Source organism: Dromaius novaehollandiae, chromosome 2 (genome assembly GCF_036370855.1).
Source record: "Dromaius novaehollandiae isolate bDroNov1 chromosome 2, bDroNov1.hap1, whole genome shotgun sequence".
In the NCBI taxonomy this organism is placed as follows: domain Eukaryota; kingdom Metazoa; phylum Chordata; class Aves; order Casuariiformes; family Dromaiidae; genus Dromaius; species Dromaius novaehollandiae.
Window position 1 is genome coordinate 165,269,098 of NC_088099.1, and position 27,464 is coordinate 165,296,561.

General features: G+C 40.3%; 1 protein-coding gene across 4 annotated transcripts in view; it reads right to left on the bottom strand.

Moving 5' to 3' along the window:
• PTK2 (protein tyrosine kinase 2) overlaps positions 1-27,464 on the bottom strand; it is a 196,084-nt gene that overhangs the window by 156,737 nt on the left and 11,883 nt on the right. For 2 of the 4 annotated variants that reach the window (XM_064507916.1, XM_064507915.1), the window contains exon 1: positions 13,044-13,104. The exons of 1 other annotated variant lie outside the window; for it this stretch is intronic. In XM_064507916.1, the coding sequence (XP_064363986.1) occupies positions 13,044-13,089 (46 nt within the window). In that variant the 5' untranslated portion in view covers positions 13,090-13,104. Of the gene's footprint in view, positions 1-13,043; positions 13,105-22,969; positions 23,029-27,464 lie in introns of those variants that run through there. One more of the 4 variants, XM_064507918.1, reaches the window with a different exon arrangement.

Sequence of the window (27,464 nt, forward strand, 5' to 3'; positions counted from 1 at the left end):
ACTGAGTTACAGGGCTGTCCCGTTGATAAGGATTCCCCCATCTGATGGAGGCCTGGGACCGACTTTTCTTCCAAAATTAGTTTCCTGAACGCATACGAACCCTATCACACAAACCGCGCTTACAGCTGCACAGCATAAACCAACCTCACATTTCCTATCTGTTCCAAAACAGTTCAAAGTTTAATTGAAAACGGATCAGACTTCTGTTTCATATTCTTCTCTTTCTACTGATACTTTCAGGGTTCGGTCGTGTTCTGCGTTTATATTCTTACATGTCTCATCACACTACTAAAGCAGAGAACAAAATGCTAGAAAGAAAAATATAAATTTTGGACAATACAAAATATAATTTGGACAATAACTTCTCACACACCTAGTAAAGATGGTCTAATCCTCAAAAAAGAGTTTTAATCTTAGATAGCAGGAAGATGGAGCAGATGACCTCCAGAGGCCCCTTGCAACCAACATTTCTGTAGTATTATACACAGATGACAAAAGCAGAACTTGAGAAAAGCTGCAACGATGTTAAAGACACTATGAAACAAAGCAGCTCCTCAGCCAGAAACGCTTGCCAAGTAGTACAGTTATCTACGGGAATTCACTGAGGAGCAGAATGGACTTCACGTTAAGAACGACCACCACTAATACTTCTATACCTGCTGAGATGTTTTGGGGCAGTATAATCCTCATATAGGTTTTGTGCAACCAGTCACAAATAGCCTTTTTTTACGATATCCAGAAACTAGAAGGCATCCATATACCCGTAACACTATATATGCTTTTGTGAAAGTATGCATTTTGCATTGCAGGTTTTCCTCAAATGCTTTCTTGGAAACAGAGCCACAATTTAACATCTTGCTTTCCAAGAGTAACATCTAATCATCAAAACCAGGAATATTTTGAGCACTTCATGTTCCTCCCTCAAGGTAAAATGAGAACATGGCTCCGTGGACAACAACGGAGGCTCATGCTCGCACTTGGTCTGCAACACTGGTCCTCGTCCAGAACTGCGGCAAGCAGCAGACCACGAGAAATTTAATTCTGTTCTACTGCAGCAGCAGCTGACTGCCTCTCGCTTCACGGTATTCTCTTGAAATGAATTCGATACCCAGCTCAAGAAACACTCTCGCACTCTAATGGTAGTAAAGGCTAGCAGCACACTGAAAACCACAGACCGCAGTCTCCAGGAAGCGGAGTAACACATGGCATTCAACAGCCCAGCAAGCCTTCCAACTGAACGAGGACTACCACGGCCATAGCATAAAACGCAGTTTTACTACTTGCATCCCAGGACCCAAAATTGCTCAAGAATACATGCAAGTATTGAGCTTTTAGTCTCTGCGTGACTGATGCTTACGGATATTGCCTTAAAGGTTTGATTCAACAACCCAGAAGCCTCCCTTCCTATGGTTCTCTGGCAGCCTCAAAGGCAGCCGAATCCTCCTCCACTCTCTAATGAAGTTGAGATCTCATTTCCTCCAGCAGAGTATATTAGAGGGAAAAGGGCAAAGGATTAAGCAGAAAACACAAATCACCTTTCAATAAACCGCTTTGTAAAATTACAACATTCACTGATAAACTGGAGGATGCATTCGTGATCATTTCTCTATTGAGCAAAGTCCTTGGATATGGAGCTACCATGGATCCTATCCTGAATCCATTCTGGCAGCACACCTTCCACCCTCTAAGGGAAAGTTGCTAAAAAGAAAGAGGAGAGAAAAAGAAAAAAAAAGAGAGAGAGAGAATAAAAAAGCCTCACAGTACGATTAGAAGGTTTCCACGCAAAAATCTACCGCAACCACTGGTTAGACTGCTCAATATAGTTTTTTCCCTCTCATTGTTAAAAGTGCAGCCCTTTTTTCTAACCTAAACCTAACCTACTTCTGCTGTAGCAGTCTGCAGAGCTGGATGATAACAGCCCTTTACTATATAACATCCCATCAAGGCACTTTTAGGTTAAGGAGTGACTCAGTCAAATCTTTTCTTGTATTAACTGCACAGAATGAGAACCAGCAGTGTCTCAGTGTAACGGCACATTTTCCCAAACCTTTGATCATCCTTACAAGTCTTTGAATTCTCTAGTTTTGTTTTTAGGAACTTCTCTAATATGCAGACGCCAAGGCGTGACACAGCATTCACAAGTCGATCAGAACAGCACTGAAAATACCATTTGCTTCCTTAGACTGAGTTTTTTCCCCCCTATTGACATATTTGTTGCATTTGCCCAAGGAACGGCAACAGCTGAATATATCCACCATGAACTGCAGATTTTTATCTGTTACCCTTGGGAAGCTGGAGAGTGGCAGTTATAGGATGAAATTCCTCCATCCACCAAACTTGCCAGCATTTTTTGTCCTTTGGCTACATGGGAAGATCTTCAAGGTACAAAACCACATGTTCTTTGTTTAAATCTTTGTTTCCACTGCAAATATCAGCAGTAATGTTTTAATGCTTTAATCTATGTCTGTTAAAAAGGTTAACTAGCAAACAGCCGAGAATTAACTGCAATGAGACCCTCCTCAGGAATGATGCACAGTCCATACTACACTGAGACTTTCTGTGTAACTGTTAGTTATTACTCTTAATGCTAGCTGCTGTTCCTTCATCACAAAAACACCACAGTATTAAAGGTACTGAAAAATTAGAGGATCAATTGAAACACTGCACAGAACACTACTTAACTTCATAAAGATCTTCTTTTGAGATTATGTTTGGTTAATAAACTAGATGCTCGGTGCATTCACACTGTCATCACCAAGCACAGTGAAGGGTTGACATACTTCAGATAGCTTTGAACACGCACAAGTGTTACACCACGTTACAGCAGCACAACTGTCAGCGTCAGCTAACTCATCCTGTATCTTGGGAATACACGCAGTTTATATTTATTTCTACAAGTGACAACAAATTGACAAACTGGCAGCTAATTAAACTGTCACGTTCTTCTGTTTATACCTGCTTCCCACCCACTGCAATTTTAAAACAAAAGCCATGTTTAGTCTCTCTAGTTTATAACATCTATACAAGTCTTTCAACAGTTTCCAACCGCAATTTCTCCTCTCCCACTGAATAAAATACTCCTCCTCCTAAACCATTTGGATTATAATTGGTAAATATTGTTTTTTAAATCCAAAAATCTATATTCCGATTAAGATGCTGACCGTAATCCACGTGTTTTTCTTAATCTCACCTGAACTCTGCCCTGAATTAGAAGATATGCACTTGAAAACTTTAAATTCATTTACTCATTATTGAGCATGTCCACGAAGTTCTCTATCCAGTTACCATTAGCCAAGTTTTAGAGAAGACATATTAAACAATAAGAGATTTAATGAAAAAAGTTGTAATGCGAGCTATTGTAGGATTCAAGGAGATAATGAGCAGCAAAAAACATTCACTGAATGGTTACTTGATGGGGGTGAGGGGGAAAAAGGTCAATCCCATTAGATATTAAGGACCATGCAGTATCAGACCAACTCTTACATCAGTGAATTTATCCTCGTTATATACACAAGAACTGTATCCCTTTCGCCTATGTGGATGAGAGGCATGGATAGAGATGAATCAGGAGTGAGGTCCCCCAAGAACTGTTTCTATTCAGCATTATGAGATGCATGAGTGAGATCTCCAAGTCTGCCAGTGTTATTAAGGGTGGCCAAACACCATGCCAATGCGGGGAACTCCAGAAGGTCCTCACAAATGAAGCAAGTTGCCAAAAGGTAGCAGGTAAGCTTCAAAATAGATAAACATGAAGTGAAGCATCTAGGGAAGGGTATTCTGAGCAACAGCTTCATTACACTTAGCATTTCCACTTTCCGCAGTTACCGCTCTGGAAAGAAACTTGTGTGTAATGACTCTTTCCTCTGAAATCCTCAGCTCAAAATGCGGTAGCTGAAAGCCCCATCACGTGTGCTATCCTGGTCTCCACGCCACAAGGAAGACATAAGGGAGCTAGGGAAGGTCCAGAGAAGGGCAGCCAAACCGTTCCCACTACAGAACAGCCACAAGCTTTAGACGTGACCTCTACAAGCCCAGCACCTTGAACTGCTTAAGACGTTTAGGGAGGGCCGTTTCTGTGCTGGCTACACCAGGAATATCTCCAGCACTACGACCTGTGATCATGTAACCCTGACTGAAATGCTGTGACATTTTACCAAGCTACCATTTCAAGCCCTCGGGCAAGCTTAGGGAAAACCGAAGGGCACTCTGTACATGCCTACACCCCCAGCACTACCAAGTGCTGCCTCTTAAAGGTGGTAGGTTTAGAGGCGTAGTTGAAAAACCCATCAACTCAATGCTGCTTGCTGTCATTAAATCCCCCCACTGCTTTCCAGGATGGCATTGTGACATGCAATGTCCCACCAGAAGTCACGCACATTTTCCAGAGGTGACAGGATTTTTATAGTTCCTGTACTGAAATAAAGATTACCATTGCTTGCCAATAAAGCTGTTTTGCACTCCGAGATATGACAGGAACTCAGCATGGAGATAGTTGAGGATTAAAGAAACAAAACAAAACCCACACATTTTTCCAGGTACTTCACAAGGTAGAAGCCTTATCCTTGCAAAAAATGAACACCGAGGATGTAACCAAGAACAAGAATTAGGAGAAAGTACTTGAGGCCAATTACAATTACGCAATTTCCACGGTTACAGCCCCCCCCCCCCCAGTGCCATTGCTAGCGCAGCTTCTCAGAAGCTAGAATTCACGTTTTTCCCCTTTGAAGTTATAGAATATTTAAGATGAGCAAAAGAAGGTTAGAGAGGATAAATCAATGCCACTTGAATGGAGAAGGAAAAGAAATTAAAAGACAGTTTCTCAGTAAACATACACATCTAATGAGACAGCAGTTTGCCAAAAGTTTTATATAATTATCATCTTTGCACACATATTGTGGTTATCCAAAAAGGGACTGCGACTTAATGCTTGAAAGCATGAAAAGACACACTTACCTAGTGCCTAAAATTAGAAAAAAGTTCTATTAATTTCAATGGGAAATCTGCAAAAGTGAGTTTGACAGCGGTTGCAGAATTTTTTCAGAGATCCACTCCAATGAACAAGATGAAATCTTTTTAATGAGAAAGCTGCTGCATGTTTAGTGTTGGATGGAGAAAAATATTTGGGTACAGCTAAAGCTTATTTCAAAGCAAACCATACCACTAATGTCCCTTTACAATAAATGGCCATTTTCACAAGCACATGACCTGTGGCATCTGTAGTCAAAGCTACTGAGTCCTGAAATCGGTTCTCAACAGTGAGTCGTGACAGTTTGGGGGTCTAACAACACAAGAAACAACAGAAAACTGTTCAGCCTGTTAGACAGACTTTCAATAAATTTATTAGTACAGGCATAAAACAACAACAAGACTCCTTTAACAGCTTTGTGGTTTCAGCAAGTCTTATGCTTCTTACCAGGAACAGCTTTGTGGTTTCAGCAAGTCTTATGCTTCTTACCAGGGACATGGATTTCAAGCTTCAAACTACTGTAAAAGTTTGAAGGTATAGGACACCTCAAAGTATAATTCTCATGCCAAGAAAAAAAAATTAACTTTATAAAAATGTAGGTCACGAAGAGAGGAAGAGTGTATCAAGAACCACCTAGGCTGAACATACTATATGTCAGAGAAGAAACAAGACAACAGAGGGTAATGAGAATTGGCAGAAAGATTAATATTATTGGTACCAAAGCATGCATACACTGGTTTTAAGGCAGAAGGACATGGCTCCTACCTCAGGGTCTTAAATAAGACTTCTGATGCCACAGATGTAAAGACAACAGAAATCAGGAAAGGGCAAAAGAGCAGTTACAAAGCAAAATACTACGCGTTCATCTAAACTGACATAATTAATTGCTATACTTAGCGACGGCCGCATGTGTGATACGCGGGCTCCCCAGCCCCACTCAAGCCAGGCAGAAGCACTAGCAGAAGCAGGAAGATCTTCTCCCTTGCTTCTCCCCCTGCTATCACATTTTTTACTGTTTCTCAGAAGTGAAATGTAAGTGAATTTAAGACAGCCAAAAAGATGACAAGCAAGGTGGGGGAGGAACCACAGGCAGAAGAAAACACACATACACACCAGGACAAAAACCAAGAGAGAAATGACGGGTGAAAACTTAATCTACCAGAAGGGGAGGGGGAACCAAGACAGCAGGGAGCACAACTTCAGCACGGAGCACGAGACGGGCTTTCTTCTCCTAATTGGTTCTGTCATGCAGCCGTCGGCGAGCGCCTCTCGAGAGGCACCGGCGCTCACGCAACAGGAAAAGGCCCAATGCGGCTGTTCCCTGCAAGAACGCGATCAAACGAGACACCCCGTCAGCTTGACGGAGGAGAGCACGTGTGCCACCGGCACGCTGTTTGCGGCGACTTCGAGCACGCCCGGGGCTCGTCTTGGCAACACCAGCGAGTCAAATGTCTCATTTCTAACGCAGTAACATCAGAAGCCTCGCGTCCATGATTAATGATTTCTCATACCCACGAGCCCATTGAAAAACTTCAGCTTAGCATCATTAAGATACTATCAGTCTGGAAATGTAATTTGAGAGAGTATTTTTCTCCTTAATCTGCTGCTCTATTTAATCAATTTAATGCACAGTAAAAACTTAATTTGACAAAATTGAATGCATTATTTCTCTCTGCCTCTGGCATAAAATAGATTAAGGCCACCAGAAATACTTGCAGAAAGATTTAAGATTCATTATGTCTTAGGTGGCAGATAAATGTCAGATTTGCTATAAACTCTGCATTCTGCAGACTCAATACCGTGTTTACAAAAGGTGCTGGGTTTTTTTTCAGTTAACGCTCTAATTGCATTCACCTTCCTGGCAGCTAACTCAAATTTGGCCTCCCTCGTAAGCGATGACTGCCTTTTCTTTTTTTTTTTTTTTTTTTTTAAATGTCAAATTTCAGAAAATACCATTTCATGCGGCATGTGAAAGGACAGCAAGGACGACGCGCAGCAGATACTCTTCACAAGTCCTGTGCAGGTTCCAAGCCAAACCCAGGTTAATAAACGTGTGGGTCGAAGAACTGAACCCGTTCAAGACCAACGTCCCTAGTACCTCAGATGACCGCAGCCTACAATCCTAATCAAATTTGTCAAGGTTTAATTCAGACTAACTGGACTATTCATCAAAATACCAAAGGCCGATGACAAGAAGCTGCCCTGGGAAGACTGCATTGGGGCCCATGCAGCAGAAGTCTCCCAGCAGCAGCTCTCCTCCCTGCACCAAGGCCAGGGCACAGCAGCCCTATTTGTGCTACTGCTCTTCAAACAGTTCTGCCTTCAGGGCTGTCAAACCGATTATCTTCACAAATAATTAACAGGCCAGTTCTAAGCGCAGCAGCGGAGAAGGGAATGCTGACAAAGTATCCTCCACAAAACCTGCTCATTACTTTCTTAGCTAAAAATCACTGCGTCCTTTAGTAATTCTTCAAAACATCTGTCAATACAAGGTCAACTAGCATTTATTACATGTCTATTTTTAAGTGAATTTTTGAAGTCTACCATAATTTTGTATGTAGGCATGATCTTCTAGAAAAGACATTTTTATTTTTGCAAGACAAAGCATATCCAATATTTCAGAAGTCAGCCTGAAATTTACTTTTTCTGCTGTGAATGTTTAGAAACAGTATTGTTTTGCTTGTAAAGTATGTAAATATTTCACTAACAGCTTTTTCCATTCATGCAAAATGATCGTACAGTATATATACACTTGTACAATTAAGTTTAATTTGAACTTGCTTTGGTGATATCTAAAATGCAATACTAATGCTGAACACATACACTGCTAATGTATAACAATTCCTTATCAGCAAGCAAGTTAGCTGCAGCATGCACTGGAACAAATAAGGGAATCATGGATGTCCTCTTTGAAGGATGACTAGGAAAGGGCCACAAAGATCCTAATTACACAGGCATATTTGGTAGACAGGACTCCAAACAAATGAATTCTTACCTTTGTGCAGAAAGACCACAAAGACGAGTACCAAAGAGAACACGTATGCTTTCAACTCAGCAGTGAACTGCTGAAAGGCAACGTAACAAGTCTTCCTTTCCAAAACATAATCCGTCTGTACTACAGAAGTTATTTGTGCAGAAGAACTGTACATAGTGTTTAACATAAATTGTTATTATCATCCAGAAACTTAATGATAAATATTTGGACATGACTTACAAACCAGACGGACACCTGTTTCTTGTGAGCTCATCCTGATCGACGCTGAAGCCAGCGGAACCTCTGTTGTCTCCTTTCACATGAAGCCAAGCAGTGCTGCCGCCCACCCACAATAAATCCCTGAACAAGAATGGCCACAGCAATAGTCTTTCTGAACTGTTCACTAAGATTTTAGTTTATTGGTTACCCCACCAGTCTGTTTGCCTGAAATACCAACAGCAGTTCATCACTTTTGCTATTTCAAATGAAGACGAACTATTTGAGGAATATTCCCTAAACAGATTTTTCTTTTCTGTTGATTTGTCGGGTGTGAAAGAAAGAAAGATCAATTAAAAAAAATCTATTTTTTCCCACTCCTTAACCAACTTAGTCAAAGTCAGATGTCACTGAATCTTAAAAAAGCAAGAACAAAAAATTCAGCTTGGTTATGAGGATTATGAAGAACAGAACCAACAGCTGTTTCATGTACTTTTAACCTCAGTAACATGAGAAACGGGTAGTTGTATCTATTCTACTCTGATTTAGTTTTCAAATCTATCACATACAAAGTGTCATGTATGCCTAGCAGTTATTCAGGACAGTAACAACGTCTTTTACTCTCCTTAAATTGCAGACGGAATACATACGCAATGCTTATAATTAAAAAATTAAAATTCAGAGAATGCTATGGAGACAATATTGAGTCCATCAGTATCTCTTCTCCCCAATCATCCCTCTCCCATCTTAAAACTCACTCAGAAACAAAACAAAAAATTCATTCGAGTTCAAGCTTAAAGAGTAAATTAAAGAGAAAGAAAATGGTTTAAGGTCTAGATTAACAACCTAAATCAAGTTTCTGGTAATTACTATAAAAGACCCATTTTCAGTGGGTCTTTTATAGATGGGGTCTTTCAAGATCCACTCAAGTTCAGAGTGGGCATAAAACTAAATTCAATTTAAAATGCTAAGCTATTCTGATACAAAATCATCTAGCTCTACTGCATGAGCAGTACTTCAGGAACTTCTCAATACACGCATCTTCGAGTGATATGCAGAAAGAAATCAAAATAAAGAACTGCAATGTGTAACTCTTTAGTCTAGCTCTGATACAGTTAATATTTCATTATTCTTCAAATTAATCATTCCTGACAAAATAAAGGAATTTCAGGTTGCATATGCCAAAAACATGTCATGGAACTGGAGTTGAAATAATTTCTACTGTGTATTTGTCTGCTACAACACCACTTACGAAAAAAGCGCCCAAGTCCTTAATAATTGGATACTGAGCTCAGAGCAAACCAGAGCAAGCTCAAAGAACAAAGGAGTGATGCTGAGTCTAAATGACAGGGATGTCATCCCTGTTGCCAAGTGAATGCAGTTTAAGGAGGTCCATTCATCTCCCTTCTTCCAATTCTTGGATCGCAGAGCGCAGACAGAAGTCATGAGTCCAAAGAAAGCTTACGGAGTCTCCCTCTCCCTCTGCAGCTAACAGCGTGACCCTCTGCTTGCTCACAAAAAGGCAGCAGGATCAGCTATCAAACACTGCCACTTCATTCCAGAAATCCTCTACAAGTTATTCCCCCAAAGATCTCGTCTTCTCTTGCTTCTCCCTGCCTAGTGGTCACAGAGCTAAGTGAAGGAGCTGTGTAACTATACAGCTGTATATCCTACCCTATGCTGCAGGGGACTTTCGGCACCTGTGTTTGGACGCACAGCAGAACACGAGAAATGAGCAGGCAGCATAAATACGCTTGTTTAGTCCTTTTTGATCCTTCGAGTTGGAGGAGTCTCAAGCCCATCCCAAAACTGCCCACCGTCCTCTTCTTCTGCAGAGCCACCTTCCTGCTCTCCCACAGCTGCTCTGCCCGGCTCATGGCTGGAGCTCCCGGTGGCAGGCAGGAGTGGAGAGCTTGATCCCTGTCCCTCTCCCACCACCCTGGTCCCAGCTCTGAGTGCTGAGGTCACTGCTGACATGGTGAGGCCGCGGTGACAGCACGCCTGGCTTGGTCCCTACCCGTGGGGGCCCTGCCTGGCTCTGCCCCATGGGGGTATCCCGGGGGCTGGAGATGCCCCCATGGGGCTGCAGGCTGCTCTCCTTGGGACCCTCCCCATGGGGAGGGGCAGTAACTTTTCACATCCCTGTACCAAACCTAGCTAGACTGTGCCTGTCGGTGCCCCAAGGCTTTCCCCAGTGTAGCCAACAAAGCTGCAGTCAAGCAGAGCCTTTTAGAGTAGACTCAAACTACACTAAAATTTTTTTCTGCAGTGCAATTACATCCATCTCCCTGATCAATTTACAGCTAAAAAATAAACAACAACACAATAAAACAGACTCTTCATAGCCACTCCTAGACCCCTAGCTGGCACCACTCTTGAAGTACACGGTCTTCAGACTCTCCCTCCCTGAGAGAGTTTCTAAAGATAGGAACTCACTTTAGAAAATGATTAATTGCTCCCTCAATCCCACTGAACAAATCAGCATTTACTAAGTGTCTAGAGTGTCTCCGATGAGTGTACCAACCATGTAGACACCAGCATTTAGCCAGATGAATCCCATCCCCTTATTGCATGTTTTTACATGCTTTCCGACCTATTCTTGCTCGCAGCAGCTGTGAGGATCGCTTCCCTTTGTACCATGCCAGAGGAAACAAAGAAACGCCTGGAAAACGTCTCCAAATTTAAAAAGCAGGACTGAGATGCAAATGAATGGCACAGCACGGTGCTAAACAGGATGCTTAACACCACAAGACCTTCTTACATGCTTACCAACAAAATTTTACCTTAAGCTGATTTCAAAGTTCATACCTACAGACTTTGTTTTGAAAATTAAAAAAAACTGAATAAATACAGCATTATTCTCTATAGGATAGACTCTGAATAGACAGATTAATACAGCATTATTTCCCACACACCCACGTACACAACACTTCATCACAGTAACTGTACCAACACCTTTCTCCTTGCTTCGTTATCATTTTCTAATTATTTAGAAAAGCAGGCTAACACTGGGCAGTGCTGTCATTCGTAAGAACATGACTGGGGAGAGAGGAGAAAAGCGATATCGGGGTGGTACAGACCTTAGCTTGGAATAGTTTCATCCAAGAGAGTTTCTCTACAGGTAAAAACAGTGTTATCTGGTCCAAAATGCCTCTTACAGACTACATATACATGCAAAAAGGCTTATCCCAATGATACAGGATTACAGTCTAAAACTCATTTGAGTCACCTCAGGAAAAGCGATACCAAAAAAAGCAAAATCTCAGTTTTTTCCAGCCTTGCTTCTTCTAATTAAGACATCTTCACATCTGTCTGCAGACATTAGGTAACGTCAATAGGTTTGGTAATTACATACAGCTCCGAAATCTAAAGTCTACAGAAAAATTAAACTGTTCCAAAAATCATTATGAAGTGCAGTTTTGAGGCTAGGCATACAGTACTGAGCCGTGACTCACTCCGCTTTCCTCTGCCTCCACCCAAGCCCCCAAAACAGCAGTTCAAAAAGCAAGTATGTTGCTTTTACAGCTGGGATACAGCAAATATCAAAACCTTTGGTTCCTAAGACTTGCACTCCCTTCCATGCAGACCATTACTGGATGGATACCTTGTCTCCTCACAAATTGCTGGTCAGGCAGATGGAGCCAGTCCACTGCACTGGATGCCCTTAGGCCAAAACAGCTCTCCTCTCTGATGTCAGCTTTTCCAGTGAATCAATCAGTTTTTCCAATTGCATTATCTTGACTTTATCAGCTTACCTAAGTCAGAGACAAGATTTCCAGATAGTAAGTAGCTCTTTTCAACAGCTGAGCTAAACAGCTGTCCTCCATCACAGCTCCTGGTGGGCTTCTGAATTTCACATAATGACCAAGAACAGAGGCCTGGTGGACTTCTCCTTCACCCTCCCTTATGGACACATATGTTGCTCAAATGAAAGGCAAGCAATCTGAGCAATGCAATCAGTCAGCATGCATCAACTAAATGTTTTTAAAGTGCATAAAAGGGGGGAGAAAAAAAGAAAAAAAAAAAGGAAAAACCCTCATTTGGCCTCATAGAATAGCCATGAAAATGTATTATTTAGAGACAAAATCCTGTCATTCCAAAAAACCTTGACAGATGACAAAATCTGCTTGATTCAAATGAATATTTTGGAAGACTAAAGTAGCAGAAATCTGTGAAATTTGGTAACATTTATGGACTGGATTACAACCCTGATTAATGGCAAAATACTAAAGTTTGTTACGGAAAGCACCAGTAAACCAAGCCCTGACTTCTGAATTCTCTGGGAAGCTGAACAGCATGAGATGGACAGGGTGGATGACAAAAACATGCAATTTCCAGGTGTTTTACACGTAAGCAGATACAACATCACTTTCATCTTTTCACATTAGAAAGCTGTTAGCAGCAGCTTATTTCTTGTTTGCTGTCTTTGCTTTCCCATCAGATTTATACCACGCATTTCAAAGAGTCACTTGCTCAGCAAAATGATGTGGTCTCACGTTAGTGAAATCGGTCAAAGAACGCATGAACCACGCAGTAAAAAAAATACATTAACTTGTAATTAGATGTCTTGGTTTCAGGACAACCACTATGTATGGAGTCAAGAGCAATTAACCACAATTCAGAAAGGCTTTAAACTTTAAAACAGCAATGCACAAATCAGTATTTAATTTTCAATGAATCTGGATGTTTTATTAAGAATGTAACAAATTATCTATAAAGTGAACATATTACAAACCACAAAGTGGAAAAAAACACCCGTGTACACTATCAAGTCTCCACAACTACGCACTAGTATTTCAGCTTCTTTTTTTTTTTTTTTTAATACCCCCTTGCTTTTAACAAAAATCTGTAAACAACCACCCCATTTAAGGTAAAATACATACATACCACTATTTGCACAATCCAAAAATCCAAACCCAAATTTTTTCCTCATATTTTTCTTTCTTCTGCAGGGAAAAAGAAAGTATGCTTGAATAGGTTTCCCTGCCCTTGGGCTGCTCACATCTCTGCCTGCCTCCCTCCTTCCTTCGAATCTCTGCATTCCTCAGAAATTTGAGAGCTCTGACCAGACAAATCAAAACATGTCCCTGCTTCAAAAAAACATTTTATGCAACTTTAATGATAAGAGGGAATGTTAGGAATAAAAGAAAATCCCCAAAGTTACCAGAGGAACAATTTCAGAATTTTGTGAACAGACTGGATATGACCTCAATTAGTCATCAGACCAGCTGTACAAAAAATATGGATGCTGCAGAGGTGAAAAACCAAGATTAACTGGAATGTGTGAGTTTGCTGAATTCCTCCATTGCTGCGCATTTAAGATGACTCAGCCAAAAAGTTATACTTCCACCTACACAAAAAGACTTGTTGCTTTTTTTCAGTTTCTCGTTATTCAGTCCATTCTAACTCTAACCTTCACGACAGCAAAAAAATCTAGACCCGAGGCCAAGCTTACAGCCCCTCCAACAATCTGGTGTTCAGGCGTTCTCAGGTTTCTGCAAACTCCTCTTCAAAAATTATTTAAGAGGTGGGGAAGAAAGAAGTTAATCCTCAAGTACCAAGTTTACTTTAAACTCCACCCAACTCCCAAATCATACAGAAATTAACCTCTGCTGACAAGTATTTCATAGTTCAGATACAAGTTTAGGGGTTAAACGTATTATTTTTCCTACAAAGTACAAGACAGGCAAGAAACTTGCATGAAGATGGGATTATGTAATTTTATAAACAAAAAAAATGGATGAACCTTCTGATTAATTGCAACCTTACCTTCCCTCAACTGAATACCTCTACATTTTCCCCATTAATTGAGAATTAGAGAACACACAAAAATTTCATCAGAAAAGTGTTTGAGGCGAAATGAATATGTTAAACTAACCCCAGGATTCATACATTTCCACATTTAAGTTACTTTCTAGGTCTCCGAATATAGCCACCACAATTAATCTTCTTTGTACGAGCATACCTTCAAGCAAGAGTTTTAGTTAGAAAAGCAAACAGCAACATCTGACCCATATTATTCATACTGTTTGTATACTGTTATTACATGTCGGCAGCAGCATTCTGCGCAGGTTCTTCTGCTGTCATCACTATGGATACAGATACCATCAGTGTATCAAGCCATACAACTTACTGCTTTGCTTATGCAATTCTTCCTCCTTCTGAAGGGAAGAGCTATATTTATAGAATGCTTAAAATGCTAAATGTTTGCCATCAAAAGCAAGGTCAAATAAATATGAATCGGATTCAGTGATTTTTTGTCTCTGGAACTTTGGATTCAGTGTAAGAGATCTAACTCTTACCCTTTTCCTTCTAAAAGTTGCAACTGGTGTGAAATCCCATAGCATAGACATACATTTCCCCCCTCCCACCATCCCCCCCATAAGTCTTCCAGGTAGCTTTAGCTTGGCTCCTCTCCAAACCTTATTAACAGGGAACCTGTAAGCTGAAGCCTCGACTTCCCCACCACCACCACCACCAGCAGGTGCCCTGTTCTTCACTGTCTACTGACATCCCCCTAAGATCTGGCAGGGAAGGTGAAGAGAGAAAACGTAACAACAAAAAAAAAAACCCACTCCCTCCCCCCTTCAAAACCACCTAGAGGTAGCTGGTATTAGCACTAGTACTAAGGGCAGAGCTGGAAGCACAAGGGCTCCGGCTGGACAAACACACCCCGTGCTTAGCAACTAGCCATCCCGAGAAGCAGACCCTAACACTAAGACTGGTTCCAAGGCAAAACGCTGACACTCTGACAGACGTGAGAAGGCACGAATCCACTCTGACCGGCAGAACCGCAAGCACACAAACCCACAAAGCGAAAATCTACTCTGTCAGATGTTATTCTCATACATGCAGATTTGCACGCTGCTGACAGCAGATAAAACCACTGACTGGCTGCTCGGAGCAATACGCGGGATGGCCTGGCAGTATGGACTAGTCGCTGCAAGAGAGAACACCGCTCGCTTCCGACCTAGGGAATCATTTAGGTCAAGACTTTTTTTTTTTTTTTTTAAGCAAAATCATTCTTCAGCACTAACCCAATTGCAGTAAATTAGTATCTTCACTTCCTATTTTCAAACTACTTTAACGTATCAAACAGGGGTCGATACATTGCCTCTAATGCTATGCAAAAAGGAGATGCAAGACAAGACCTCGCTTTTGTTTTAAGACAAAAATTGTTATGCAGAAGCTTATAAATTAAGTTATCCACCATAATAAGAGTGCAATTCAAATTTATATATAGGCAATTTTTAAGAGTCAGCACACATTAAATGCAGATCAGCACAACTTGAACTGTTCCACTTAAAATAACTATGATACAATGCCGTCCAGGCTCCTAGCAATGTTAGTACTAACAAAACAACATTAGGAGACTTCCAGAAACAGAGGAAAGTCACCAAAATACATTTTTCATGTTAATATTATTAGAAAGAACCTACCGTTCTTCTTGGACACTGCTCTGCAGAAATCATTCAAGAATAAAGGAGTGGGCTAGAAGGAAAGAACTTGATGATTGCAGCCATCCCAATTTCTTTGGACCTTAACACCCACCATGACACTGTCGAGCTTTTATTATCCTATCCTGAAAGTTAAACTGGGTAGACTGATCCTGAAAGAGGGAAGTGATGACACCACCACCTGCTTACAATAAATACAAATATAATCTGGAATGCCAAACTTAGTCAGGGTTGTCAACAGGCCTCCAAGTGCCCTTTTTTCCCCTTCTACATGCCTAATACTATTTTACTAAAATAAGAAATGGCTTTTTTTAAAATAAGAATCTTGGTTAGCCATTTAAAGACTGCATCTTTCATGATACAGCTGTGAGCGGACTGTGTTACCAGACGACTTCCACGTGTTATCACAGAGAGGGTTGTATTTCAGTGGTATCTGAACAGTTCCAGGTCACAAGTTGTGTTATGGGATCAAGGCTCCCTCCTGTAGCCAAAGAGTGTTATATCTTATCTAACGTGTTCATTTATGGGCACAGTTATAGACTCTGTCTTCTCCTGTCCTCTCAATCAGCAAACCGTACAAGCTGCATTTGTCTAGCATCTTGTCCAGGAACTTGAGTTACCTGCTTTACATCTGCCACAGAAAAAGGTACTAATTGATCACTGCCAGTAAGAAAGAAGCATAAGAAAACACATCACTTCCAATAGCTACCTCCTCTGTACCTGAGGTAGCAGCCTGTCTGAACAGAACACAATATAATCAAAAAGAAACCACAATTTCTGTCAATGCCTACTGCTGTAAATGCTTTTCGTGAAATTAATTCAAACACATGAAAACGCAAGTGTTAGCAAGTGTTATTTCCACTGCCGTATGTAGCGGTCGACACCATATACCCCAAGTCCGTAAACCTGCTGGCCCAAAACTGTTGCTCAGTTGGGACCTTTTAAACAGAGATGGCAAGCAGCACAGGGGTACCAAACAAACGAAAGCAAGCTTTTTAAAAGCATTTTCTACTCAACTGCAAACATAGACAAAGCAAACTCAAAACATTTAAGTTTCAAAAGAAACTAGCACCCAAAGAATTACGATCTATTACAAAGAATTATGCGACTCAAGGTCCCAAAGAAATAAGATACATATTAAAGGAGTTACCTGTAAGCATCTAACGGGGAATTAGGCTGGTTTGAAATGATCTGTCTTGGCTGTTAATGTATAATTGGTAATATGCCTTACAGATAAGTAAGAAGCAAAGTAGCCATATTTTACTACTCAGACGTTTTTAATGCTATCTCACACTATTTTCCACCAGCTTTACATGTAGGTAGGAACAACCAATCATGCATATACAACACGAAGTTACTGGCAAGAGAAAGATTCCACAGAAAATCATCTGGAGGCTTTAGTGAATCAAAAGTGAACAACAGCCAAGAGCGAGACTACTGGAGAGAAGGGAGGGGGGAGAAAAAAATTACATATATGTAGGGATTTGTGAACAGGGGTGCCAAAAATGAGGAAGATAAGTAATCTTTCCAGTTCATTCAGTTCAGCTTGAATAGAAGGTCCAGCTCTGAGCATGACAAGTATTTATAAGCCCTAAATTTCCTGAAGAGCGAAATTCTCTGCATCTCTGGCAGCGCTGGCTAAAATTCATTTCAGGAAGTATATCTGAGAGTGCTGCTGCTCAGAGGAGTTCTGTGATCATCTGCCAGGAAATAACCCAGATCTCCGCTTCACTACAGAGCACACAAACCAACCTCGGCAATCACCGGTTGTCATTTGCTGAGCCTGCTGCCTATCAAGCTGGCCAGTATTTTTTCCCCACAATATTTTATGACTTCTCAGCATGCCTGTATCCACCAGTTTTCCATTTTTATATTTGAGCTGTAATCTCTTTGGCATAGGGACACTCATCACGGCCTGGTCTACAATTACGACTCACGATGCTACGCCAAACAACGAGCAGCACCATAAAGGATAATGGGAAGCCAAGCATATCAAATTGCGCTTGCAGGTGAAAACTGAAATGTTCAAGTCTTGGAAAGGCTAGGGTCTGCTTTGGATTTTGGCCCTTTCATCATGCTCAGAAAATTCTCTTCATGTTTTCTTTTTACAAGCAGAAAAGCAAACACACTTTTCAAGGTGCACTCAAAGGCTGATGCAGAGTAGATCCGCTAAGTGTCTGAAATTTGGACATCCTGGATGGGTAAAGTCTATCAGCTAGCAGCAGGAAGCACGTTATTGCTGATTACTTTGTATAAGAATGGTCTCCATGAATGATTCAGAACATCCTGCAGCTTTTAGAAATTTTTCTAGGCCAGAGTGTCAAGTCTTGTGCATTTCCTGCAGACGCTAACAAGCAGTACAGATATTAACCCATTAATCAAAATACAGGACAAGAGGACAATTTTATACTAGTAGCTAAATAAATGAAGTATTCTCACGGTAATATCAAACTACAGCAACTTCAGAACATATATAGCGCTGCACCCCCAAGAACTCTATGTCTATTTTTAGAGCAGTAACACACTAATAGAGTGGAACATAATAGCTACGGTAAACCAGAATTAGTTTGCCTTTTAAAACAATAAAATGGTTTGCATTCACCTCCCTTACAAGTATAAATAAGAACCTACCAGCACAATAGCTAAGCATTAAGATCCTCATTCCGATAAACATGAATATGCATGCTTGACTTCAGATACGAGAACCACTCACTGATTTAAACATTATCAACACAGTTGCACAAACTTAAACAGGTATGCGTTTTCAGGGCTGGGGATTAAGGAGAAGTTGTTCCAGGAAGACAAGTAGTATGCATTTGGGGGAAAAAACTGACACTTTTCCAAGCTGAAATAATGCTGCAGTGTACAGGCTAATAGCTGGCATATGGGGGAAAAGTCTCACGGACATCTAAGCAAGTCAATAATTCAGAAATCTGCAATTTAAGCATAGTCTGGAGAGTTTTATCAGCAGCAGCATTACATGGCTATCCCTGGCATTACAAGGATGTACTACCACAGATCCATCCAGCCTGTGTTACAAAGAAACAATATTTACAGACTGAGAAACTATTTTCTGTTTTGTTTCCCTACCTGCATTTACCAGAAAGGGGTAGCAGCCAAAACAACTAATTTGTTACAGTATACAGAAGTTCTGTAGCACCTCTGGAGGGAGGACTAAAGCCCTACTTCGTTCTACTTCAGTAACACATTCCCAGACAATCCAGATGGATTGACATTTTAGGAATTAAACTTCCACGAGGAATTAGAGACAGCTAAGGAGAATATCCGAAGCACAGATTTTTTTTTTTTTTTAGTGTTCATTTTTTTCCCCTCTATTGAGCCCACTTAGTTTCATTTAAAAGACAACAGTTGCTCCAGAGATAGGCTAAGGAACAACAGCTATGCTGGGCAAAGGCCAGGACAGAGTTCAAGAATGCCTTAAGTACCACATGCCATAGTCTGTGCTTGTGAAATTCATTGCTTTTAAAACTTCACATAATAACTGTCCCTGGTGATGCCTGCCAATATAGATAAAACCTAGACCCCTTCACAGTAAGAACCCAGGTAGAAGTGTCATGTGCTGAACCTCTGGTGATCTCGCATGCTCATGCATGCAAAGCCAGCCTACTTGGAAGAAAGCTTGCTATAACCTTGGTGGAAAAGTAAATTGTCCTCCAACGCCCCAGAAATCTAGAATAATAAACCAGATAGGAAGCCCAGCAAAATTCCACTTTCAGAAGCCAGGAGGAGCTATAAGCACATAGGTGGTTATTGACCTGAAGCAATATACAGCAATTATCATGTCTCTAAGAATAAAGTGGTTATTCTTTAGTTTTAACCGCATATCGAAATCTACTTCAAAACAAGTTTTGTGTCAAAAAGGGAAAAGCTCTTAATGTACCGAAACAAGATCATATGCATAACCTCCAAAAGACAGAGAAAACATGGTTCTTTACAGATTCCAGGAGGGAAACATTTATTACTCTAAGAGACAAATTGGAAGCCAGTTCAGCACCAGTTTGTTTGTTTGCTTAAGCCAATCCAGCTTAATCTATCACCCTACCCCTAGAAAGACACTGATAGTGAGATTTATTCATCTGACACATACTGTTTCAAAACAATTTCCACGCTAGGTAGAACGAAGCTGCCTGTCAGATCGTTGCTATTAGTTTAACTCCAACTACAATAAAACTGGAAAGCTGTAGAGCACGGGGTATCGCTGGCAGTAGGGACACATCTTCTGGTAAGCTTCCTCCTAGGTGGAAGTGCAAGCATCACCTTCCATTGACACCTGTCCAACATCTCCTTTGAAAATACACAGTGACATGATGCTTTACTTGCAGACCCCCTGCATCAATTCAGTTCACAAAGACTTGCCTAAGGAATAAGTCAGACTTATAAAGGTAATGAAACTGTTGCTCATAATCCCTCCCTATGGAAATACGTATTCTGCGTTTGCTGGGACATACGAGTAAAGAATCGGAATCAGCATGAAGACAACACTTTATGAGCTCAAGCAATTAACTGTCATCTCTGCATTCAAGGTTTCTGGATGAGGTTAGCAGAATCATTTCATCAAGCTTTCCACAATCTCCACGTATTCCTCCTTTAGGGACGCACGCCTTGATACCCCCGGGGTTAAATACAGAACTGCCAAGTATTTTCAGGTGCTATTCAAACCAGTGAAAGATTTGTTTTGAATGCAAGAAATATTTAAGTATCACAACAACAACAAACACAGCATGTCAGATGGGGACCTAAAATTATACTATCCTTCTGACCCTACATTCAGCGATTGCATCCAATATGGGTGCTAATAACCTTGTGAGAGGAACAGGTAAAGCAGATACTACCGGGGTAAACTCGATGGAAAAACCCGTCAGTAAATTTTGTCAGAGAAGGACTTGAAGAGCGCAGCAAATAGGCTATTTTCAGCAACAACAAGCAAGGTAGTGGCTCTGTGGAACAAAGTATATGATTGTGTAACAAAAACACTGTCATGATACACAGACAAGAACTTAAACAGTGGCAGTCTGAATGTGTGGCTCAGCAATAACAGCCTTTAACCCAGCTGGGCAAGCAAGAGATCCAGTACACGTTTCTGTCATTCCCACTGCAACTGCCACTCCAGTATTCACATACAGGATACAAAGAGTAAGCAGTGCTAATCCCTCCCTCCTACCAAATTCCCGGCCAAAAAACCATATAGAGATACACACATGCACACACATATACACACACTTCAATTTAAACCTGACAAACTGGAAATATTCACCATTTACATTTAATATCTTTTGCTGTTTCTGCTCACTTGACATTTCATAACTCTGTCATTCACAGAGCTGGTTTTCTGCTAAGTCTTAACTAGGAAGGTACTGCAAGATATTTACCTAACAAACTAATAATTACTTAGTTGTCATGGTTTTACCAGGATATGACTCACTTTGGAATACATAGTTTGTAAGAGACCGAAGAACAAACAGCGCACAAGACACACAAGCATGCGTTTTCGCCTATGACATCCTGACACTAGTTGTCAGTGCTTTTGAAAGGTCAAACAAAATGAAAGGAAGCATTAAAAATAAACCCTTAAACCATGACATGATTTGTAGTCCTTCATATATGATACACTGAAGGCAGCTGCCCTGTTTAGTTCCTCCTCCCCAACCCCAAAGAGGAACAAAACTTTTCAGATCCTTACTTTTTTGTTTGTTTGTTTTTTTGCATTTCCCACATTACTATTTTTTTTCATGTTAATAAGCAGTGACTCAGGGAAAATAACTACAGTAAGATGTAGCGTAAAACACATCTAGGATTCCATCTGAATCATAATTTGGATTAGCAAGACACACAAGCCAAGAAATACTGGTCTTAATTGATAAAATACCATTACTGATGCTTTCTGTTCCACTGCAGTGCTTCAGGCTTTCCAGTTCAGTTGCAAAACTGAAGATTACTGTTTTTAAACCACTTTCAACTGATTCCTTGAAGAAAGTTTTTTCCCAGAAATTCCACCTAGTAACCGTATAACACCACATACAAACGGCATCCCAAACCAGAAGTGGGAAGGAATAGGTGAATAGAGAAAAGGAGCAATTAGTCACCAAAAACTTGAAAATTTAAGAAAGTCTGATTAACACCCAGGCCACTCATGATGTAGGAAATCAGGCAGAAAAAAATGCTACTGACCAGCAAAAGGCATGTTACTCCAGCAGATTTACATAGTCATAAGATGCTACGTGACCTCTGCTGTTGCCTGAAGGTGGAAAGACAGAGAGATCCTGGAGAGCTTTTTATATGCGAGAGGCAATGGTCCGAAGTTAATCTGCAAGACCCCGGTCTGAAAAGGCATCAGGGGCTTACTCCATCCAGAATGCGAGCAGCCCTATCTCCTCTGCTCTCTATATTACAAACCAGGCAAGAAGAACATTAGCATGATCTAAGACAGGTGATATAAAAGCCTTAAATAAGGTTTATAGATAGAAAAGTGCTCTTGAAGTGGCAAGAGATGAGATTCGTTAAATGCCAAAGCCTGAGAGAGGAAAAAAAGAAAACACCCTTGTGATACAGGCTCTCAAACTGTTAACCACAGAGAAAGCTGTAGCAAGAAAGCAATAAGCACAGATAACAAAAAAAGGATCCAACGAGTTCCTAACTACACTCAAATGCAAGAATATTCCAAATATCCATGCATGTCAGCAGCAATAAAAGCAGCAGAAAAAAAAACAACACAGAAAAATACCAAGTATACCGAGGATAAAATTGAAGTTCGCAAATAAAACCCTTCGTCTTGGGAGAGCACACAAGGATCAAAAAATAGGAGACCAAGACTAGAGTCCTAGAGTACGAAGAATAGCCTGTGGTTATCCAGCTTTTCTACTCTTGCTCGTAACTAAAATGCTTGAGATTGGGTGAAGTCTTCCTACAGCAAAGATTTCACCTGAGACAAATATTTTTACTTACCACAGAAAATAAGAACATGGAAATAGAGAATCATTAACATTTTGCTCCAATGCTAGCCTGTCACTCTGGCCAGATGATTTGCAGCTTAGTAATTTTAGTAGGTGAGAAAATACCGTACAAATCCCGCCTATGCAAGATATACTGCTGCACAGGCCTACCCACATCTTTACCCATCACACTGAACAGAAGGGCTATATATGCCATGTCAGAGAAAGGCCAGTGCTAAGAGGCTCTGATAAAAAGACAAATCTGAAAACTTCTGTTTAACATTCAATGTTTATAATCCAGATTTCCATCAGCAATTACAAGGAAAGAACCAGAAAAATCTTAACTAGGACCTTTTTACCTGTAATAAAGCCCCATGAGAAAGTAAAATCATTAGATACTACATACCTTAAGTAGACTTTCCAGCTCTCAGCAGTAGGTGCTCAATACAGGATGGAACATGAAGTCTGAAATGATCATTTAGAATGGATTAGGATATTTTCTTGATTATATCAAAGCAGTCAGATATCTAATAGAAACTTAAACACAAATAACTTAACCATGACATTCTTAGTCTTAAGATAAATTTCCAGAGAAATGAACTGCAGTAGATATTCTATTTTTACGTGCAAATTGTTTAGCTCTAAGTCCTTAGAAAGGCCCCACAAAAGCTGCAGAAGAAGCCAGGAGGCATACATTGGAAATGGAAATAAGTACCTTACAAAGTAATTTGATGACAATCCTGTAGGTCTCATGAAAATAAATTAAAAAGTTTGGAATTTTTAATGTTTTCAATATTTTGAAGGGGGGAGAGAGAGAAAGATTCTGAAGTGAGCAATTCATATAGCCAAAACCACATATTTAATGGCCTTACAATACAGTGAACATCGGAAAGCCTGAAGAGTGACTCAAAATGCCAGCACTGTCCAGATCTGGAATTAGAGTCAGTTTGCTTCCTGGGGGTTTGGGGTGGGGGGAAGCGCGTTTAAAGCACGTGTGTGGGAAGAATTAGTGAAAAGCATTTATTTCCTCAGGGTATGTGCATCACAGGACAGCCAAGCCACTTTCTAGCTCAAGTAACAAACATGTACAGATATAGGTCAAAATACGCACGTAAGAGTTTGGTCCAGAGAGATTTTTTTTTTCCCCTAAAGGAAATAATGGCAGCACATCAAACAAAGAACTTGACAGAGTAATCTACAGACTAGTTATTTCTGCTCTTTTGCCTTTTGAACAAAACATATTGGGCAGATTAAGGCAGTACAAGTAGTAACAGTGAGCTTCGGTACATATTGAGCACAGAGAAATCAATTTTTAAGAATATTTCTGAAACTTTATTCACCCTAACTACTAAAGTTTTCCCCCCACACAAAAGCCACTGAAAGATTTCCAGAAGAGAATATGATGAGGTAAAATAACAGAGAGATGTTAAAAGAAGCAGTGCAAAGAGATTTTAAAATAGATTACATTAAAAACACAACACATACCATTTTGTTCATAAAAGCCATAGCAAATCAAAAAAATAAGAAAAGTAATACTCGCAATTTCTATGTGAAACAGGCACAAAAGTTTAAATGTCTGAACATGTGCAAAGCAATGGAGAACAATTCATGTGAGTCTTCTCTTCCCCTTGCACCTTTTAGGCACACTAGCAGCATACACTGAGATTGCTTTGCAGAACTTGCAGTCTGAATTTTAACCTTTTAGTACAAAGTTGATGCACCTCTGTTAAAAACTAACTGAACAACTTCTGTATGGGAAAGAGGCTCACATGTAGCCAGATCTGTGTGAACACATGACAGTGCACTGACCAGATGCAGTGATGCAGACCACGGAGGCCTGATGCAACTCAGCTTCCTCTCGCTTCTAATTCATGATATCCATAAAATTTCCCTGAAAAGAGCTGGAAGACATGAGAACTTCAAGACAGAAGATGATTACTGAATAACCACACTGGTCTTCCATCGTTACTTGCCAATGTGAGATTTCCTTCATTTTTATGGGTACACCTTCAAGTTAGGCACTTTGAGCCACGGACACTCACATGGCACGTATCCATACCATCAAAAAATATCAACAACTTGAACTACTTTAATAGTGGCTACTATTAAATTTAATATTTAATAGTGAACTACTTTAACAGGAAAAACACTACCTCAAAACACTAATCCTAAAGTCAGCACAGAACCTGTTAAGTCAGCTGGCTGTCCTGGCATCTCTACCACAACTACTGATTGGCAAACGACAGCGTTCCCCAGAACCATGTCTGCTCCGAGTATTTTTAGGGAATTAGTCATGACTTGGGACAATTCATGAAAACAGCAGTGATTAACACAATGGGAATGACATCACGACAACTTTTTATATCCTTTACGAAAAGGGAAATCCCTCAAGAGACTGCTTCTCAGATTGAAAAATATATGCAGCTATTCATTTGCTTAGAGAAACAAAAAATGTTTTCTGATACTGCAAAAACTACTTTTAATTTCCAAGACCAACAGTGACAACCTTTCCCCATTCTGGGAAATTATGTCAATAGCACCCTAAAGCATGTTAAAACAGTATTGCGTGTATTACTGTGGGAGTTACGTAATATCAAGAGTGCACCAAACATATTAGAAATATATTGTTTAAATTGCTTAGGCATCAATAACGCAAACACTGATGATCCCACTGAATTTTCCACACAAGCTGTCCCACCGATTTTCAATAAAACTACCCATGCGTGTAAAGCTGAGTGGACAAACGCGTGTTCCTGTGATCTGATGTTGGACTGCATCTCCGAAACACAGATAAAGGGCCTCCCTTTTGGTCACTAGCTACTGGCATGCCATGCAGTCAGATGCACCCCAAACACAGCGTCATTTCATCCCCTTGCACCGAAAGCCGTGTCTAAGCATATCTTCCCCAGACTTGTTTTGCTGGGTCGCTACTGCCTGCTCATTTGCTGCATGTATTGATCTGCTTCATGAAGCAGGAGGCAGCAAGAACTCCTCTATGCCTAACTCAGGCCAGTTACAATGCTTTTTACATTTTGCATTTAAGTTAGTCTCATTCTAATTAGGATAAACACTGAAAACTTCTAAATTGGCCAAAAGATTTAACATAAGAAGTTGTTTGGGTTAAACAAAATATCTTGCTTTTATTTCAACTTTTAAACCAGTTTGTAGGACATACGGATTTTTATTTGAAACAACACAAAAACAAAAAAAGACATTTGTTCTGAAAGCAGAAGATGGAACTCTTCACAGCCTTTGGAACTACTTTGCCCTTCTCCTCGAGGGAAAGGTTTCAGCAAACTGACAATATTTAGATGTTTTAACTTTGACATGCTTTTTCTGGTGGAAAACAACTCCTTTTAGACTTTCTCCAACTGGCTGAAAGTATTCTGTTTGTTCCAGCTTTATCTTGTTTCCTTATCTTCTTTTTTTTCCCTCATATTTATCTACTTCTCCCTGTCTTTCCACCTACAGCCACATTTTAATCTCTCCTCTTAAAAATCACCCATAATCCTACCTGTTTCCAATTAAAATTTTATCATACTTTTAGATCTAACCCTTCAAATACCCTTTCTAAGAAATGTAGTTTATAGATTTGTTTTCCCGTCTCACTCTATTCTCTCTCCAGTTTGGCTTCTAGACCACATCTATCACTGAAGACATAATCCACTTGTTCCCATCTAGGGAAGGAAAACCTAAAAGCTAGTTTAAGGCCTGGAACCCAATCTTCAGCTTGTGTTTTCAGACACCTTTGATGCTCTATGATCATGTTTGAGGAGCAGAAGGACAGAGTTTCTTCATTCTCATCACTCCATTTATTTCCTCTCACAAATTCCTCTCCACTCCCTCATTTCCATACAGAGGCTTGTCCTCAAATCTCAAGTCCTACAAAGCTAAAGACGATCCAATAAAGGCCAATATTATTTATTTCTTTCACCTCACCTTCCACCTGTGACAGCAAAGCAGGTAAACATTTTGGTGTGAAACAACATTTTTATTTTTACAAATTATCTAGCATCATCAGGTTCAGTCTCTGATGATGCCCCATTGGCACCACAGTAAGTCAGAGGAAAACTCCAACAGACGATGCTAGACACAGAAGACTCCAAGAATTATGGTAGTGCAAGGAAATACCAGCAATTTCTGAACACCAGTAATGTTTTGTGAGACACAAACACCGTTAAAATTAGCTATATTAGTTGCCATTATTACCACTACGCATACAGTACATAGATTTTTTTATGCTCTCCCCTAAATCTTGCATAAGACCTCCTATAACGAGCATAAAATATTAGACCTCAGAGTAACGAGGTCTAACATGAGCTGACCTCAGCTGAATACACTTGGCTCCTCTGCTCGCAGAGCAATGGGATAACCGACCTACCTGAAGCACTTGCAGCTATAAGTGACACCAAAGAGAGACCTATGCAAAAGCATAGGACAACACAACCCTGAATGCAATCTACAGACAAATCATCTATTGCCTTCAGGATAAGTCCTACAACAGTCAAGGCGGTCAAATTCTAAGCTAACCAAAAAGCACTATTTGCACTGACACAAAGCTGTGCAAAATAAGCAGCCTTGAAACCCTTAGTGTTTTGAGATAATTGGTGCACAAGGCCTAACTCAGTCTTTACACTGCTCAGTGACCCAGACACCAGAAGACTATAGCCCATAAAACAGAATTTAGGACAACAGAATCATTGTACCCAGATGCAGATAATAAGCGTGCCAGCACAAGATATAACATATTGGCCACTCTCAACCTCACCACCAACAGATCTGCAGAAACATTTAACCAAATTATTATAATGGTTAAATGGAGGAAGAAGGGCAAACGTCAGTAAGATCTTCCATCCATAATATCATATTAAAAACAACACAAAATAAACAGGCCCAAAGGC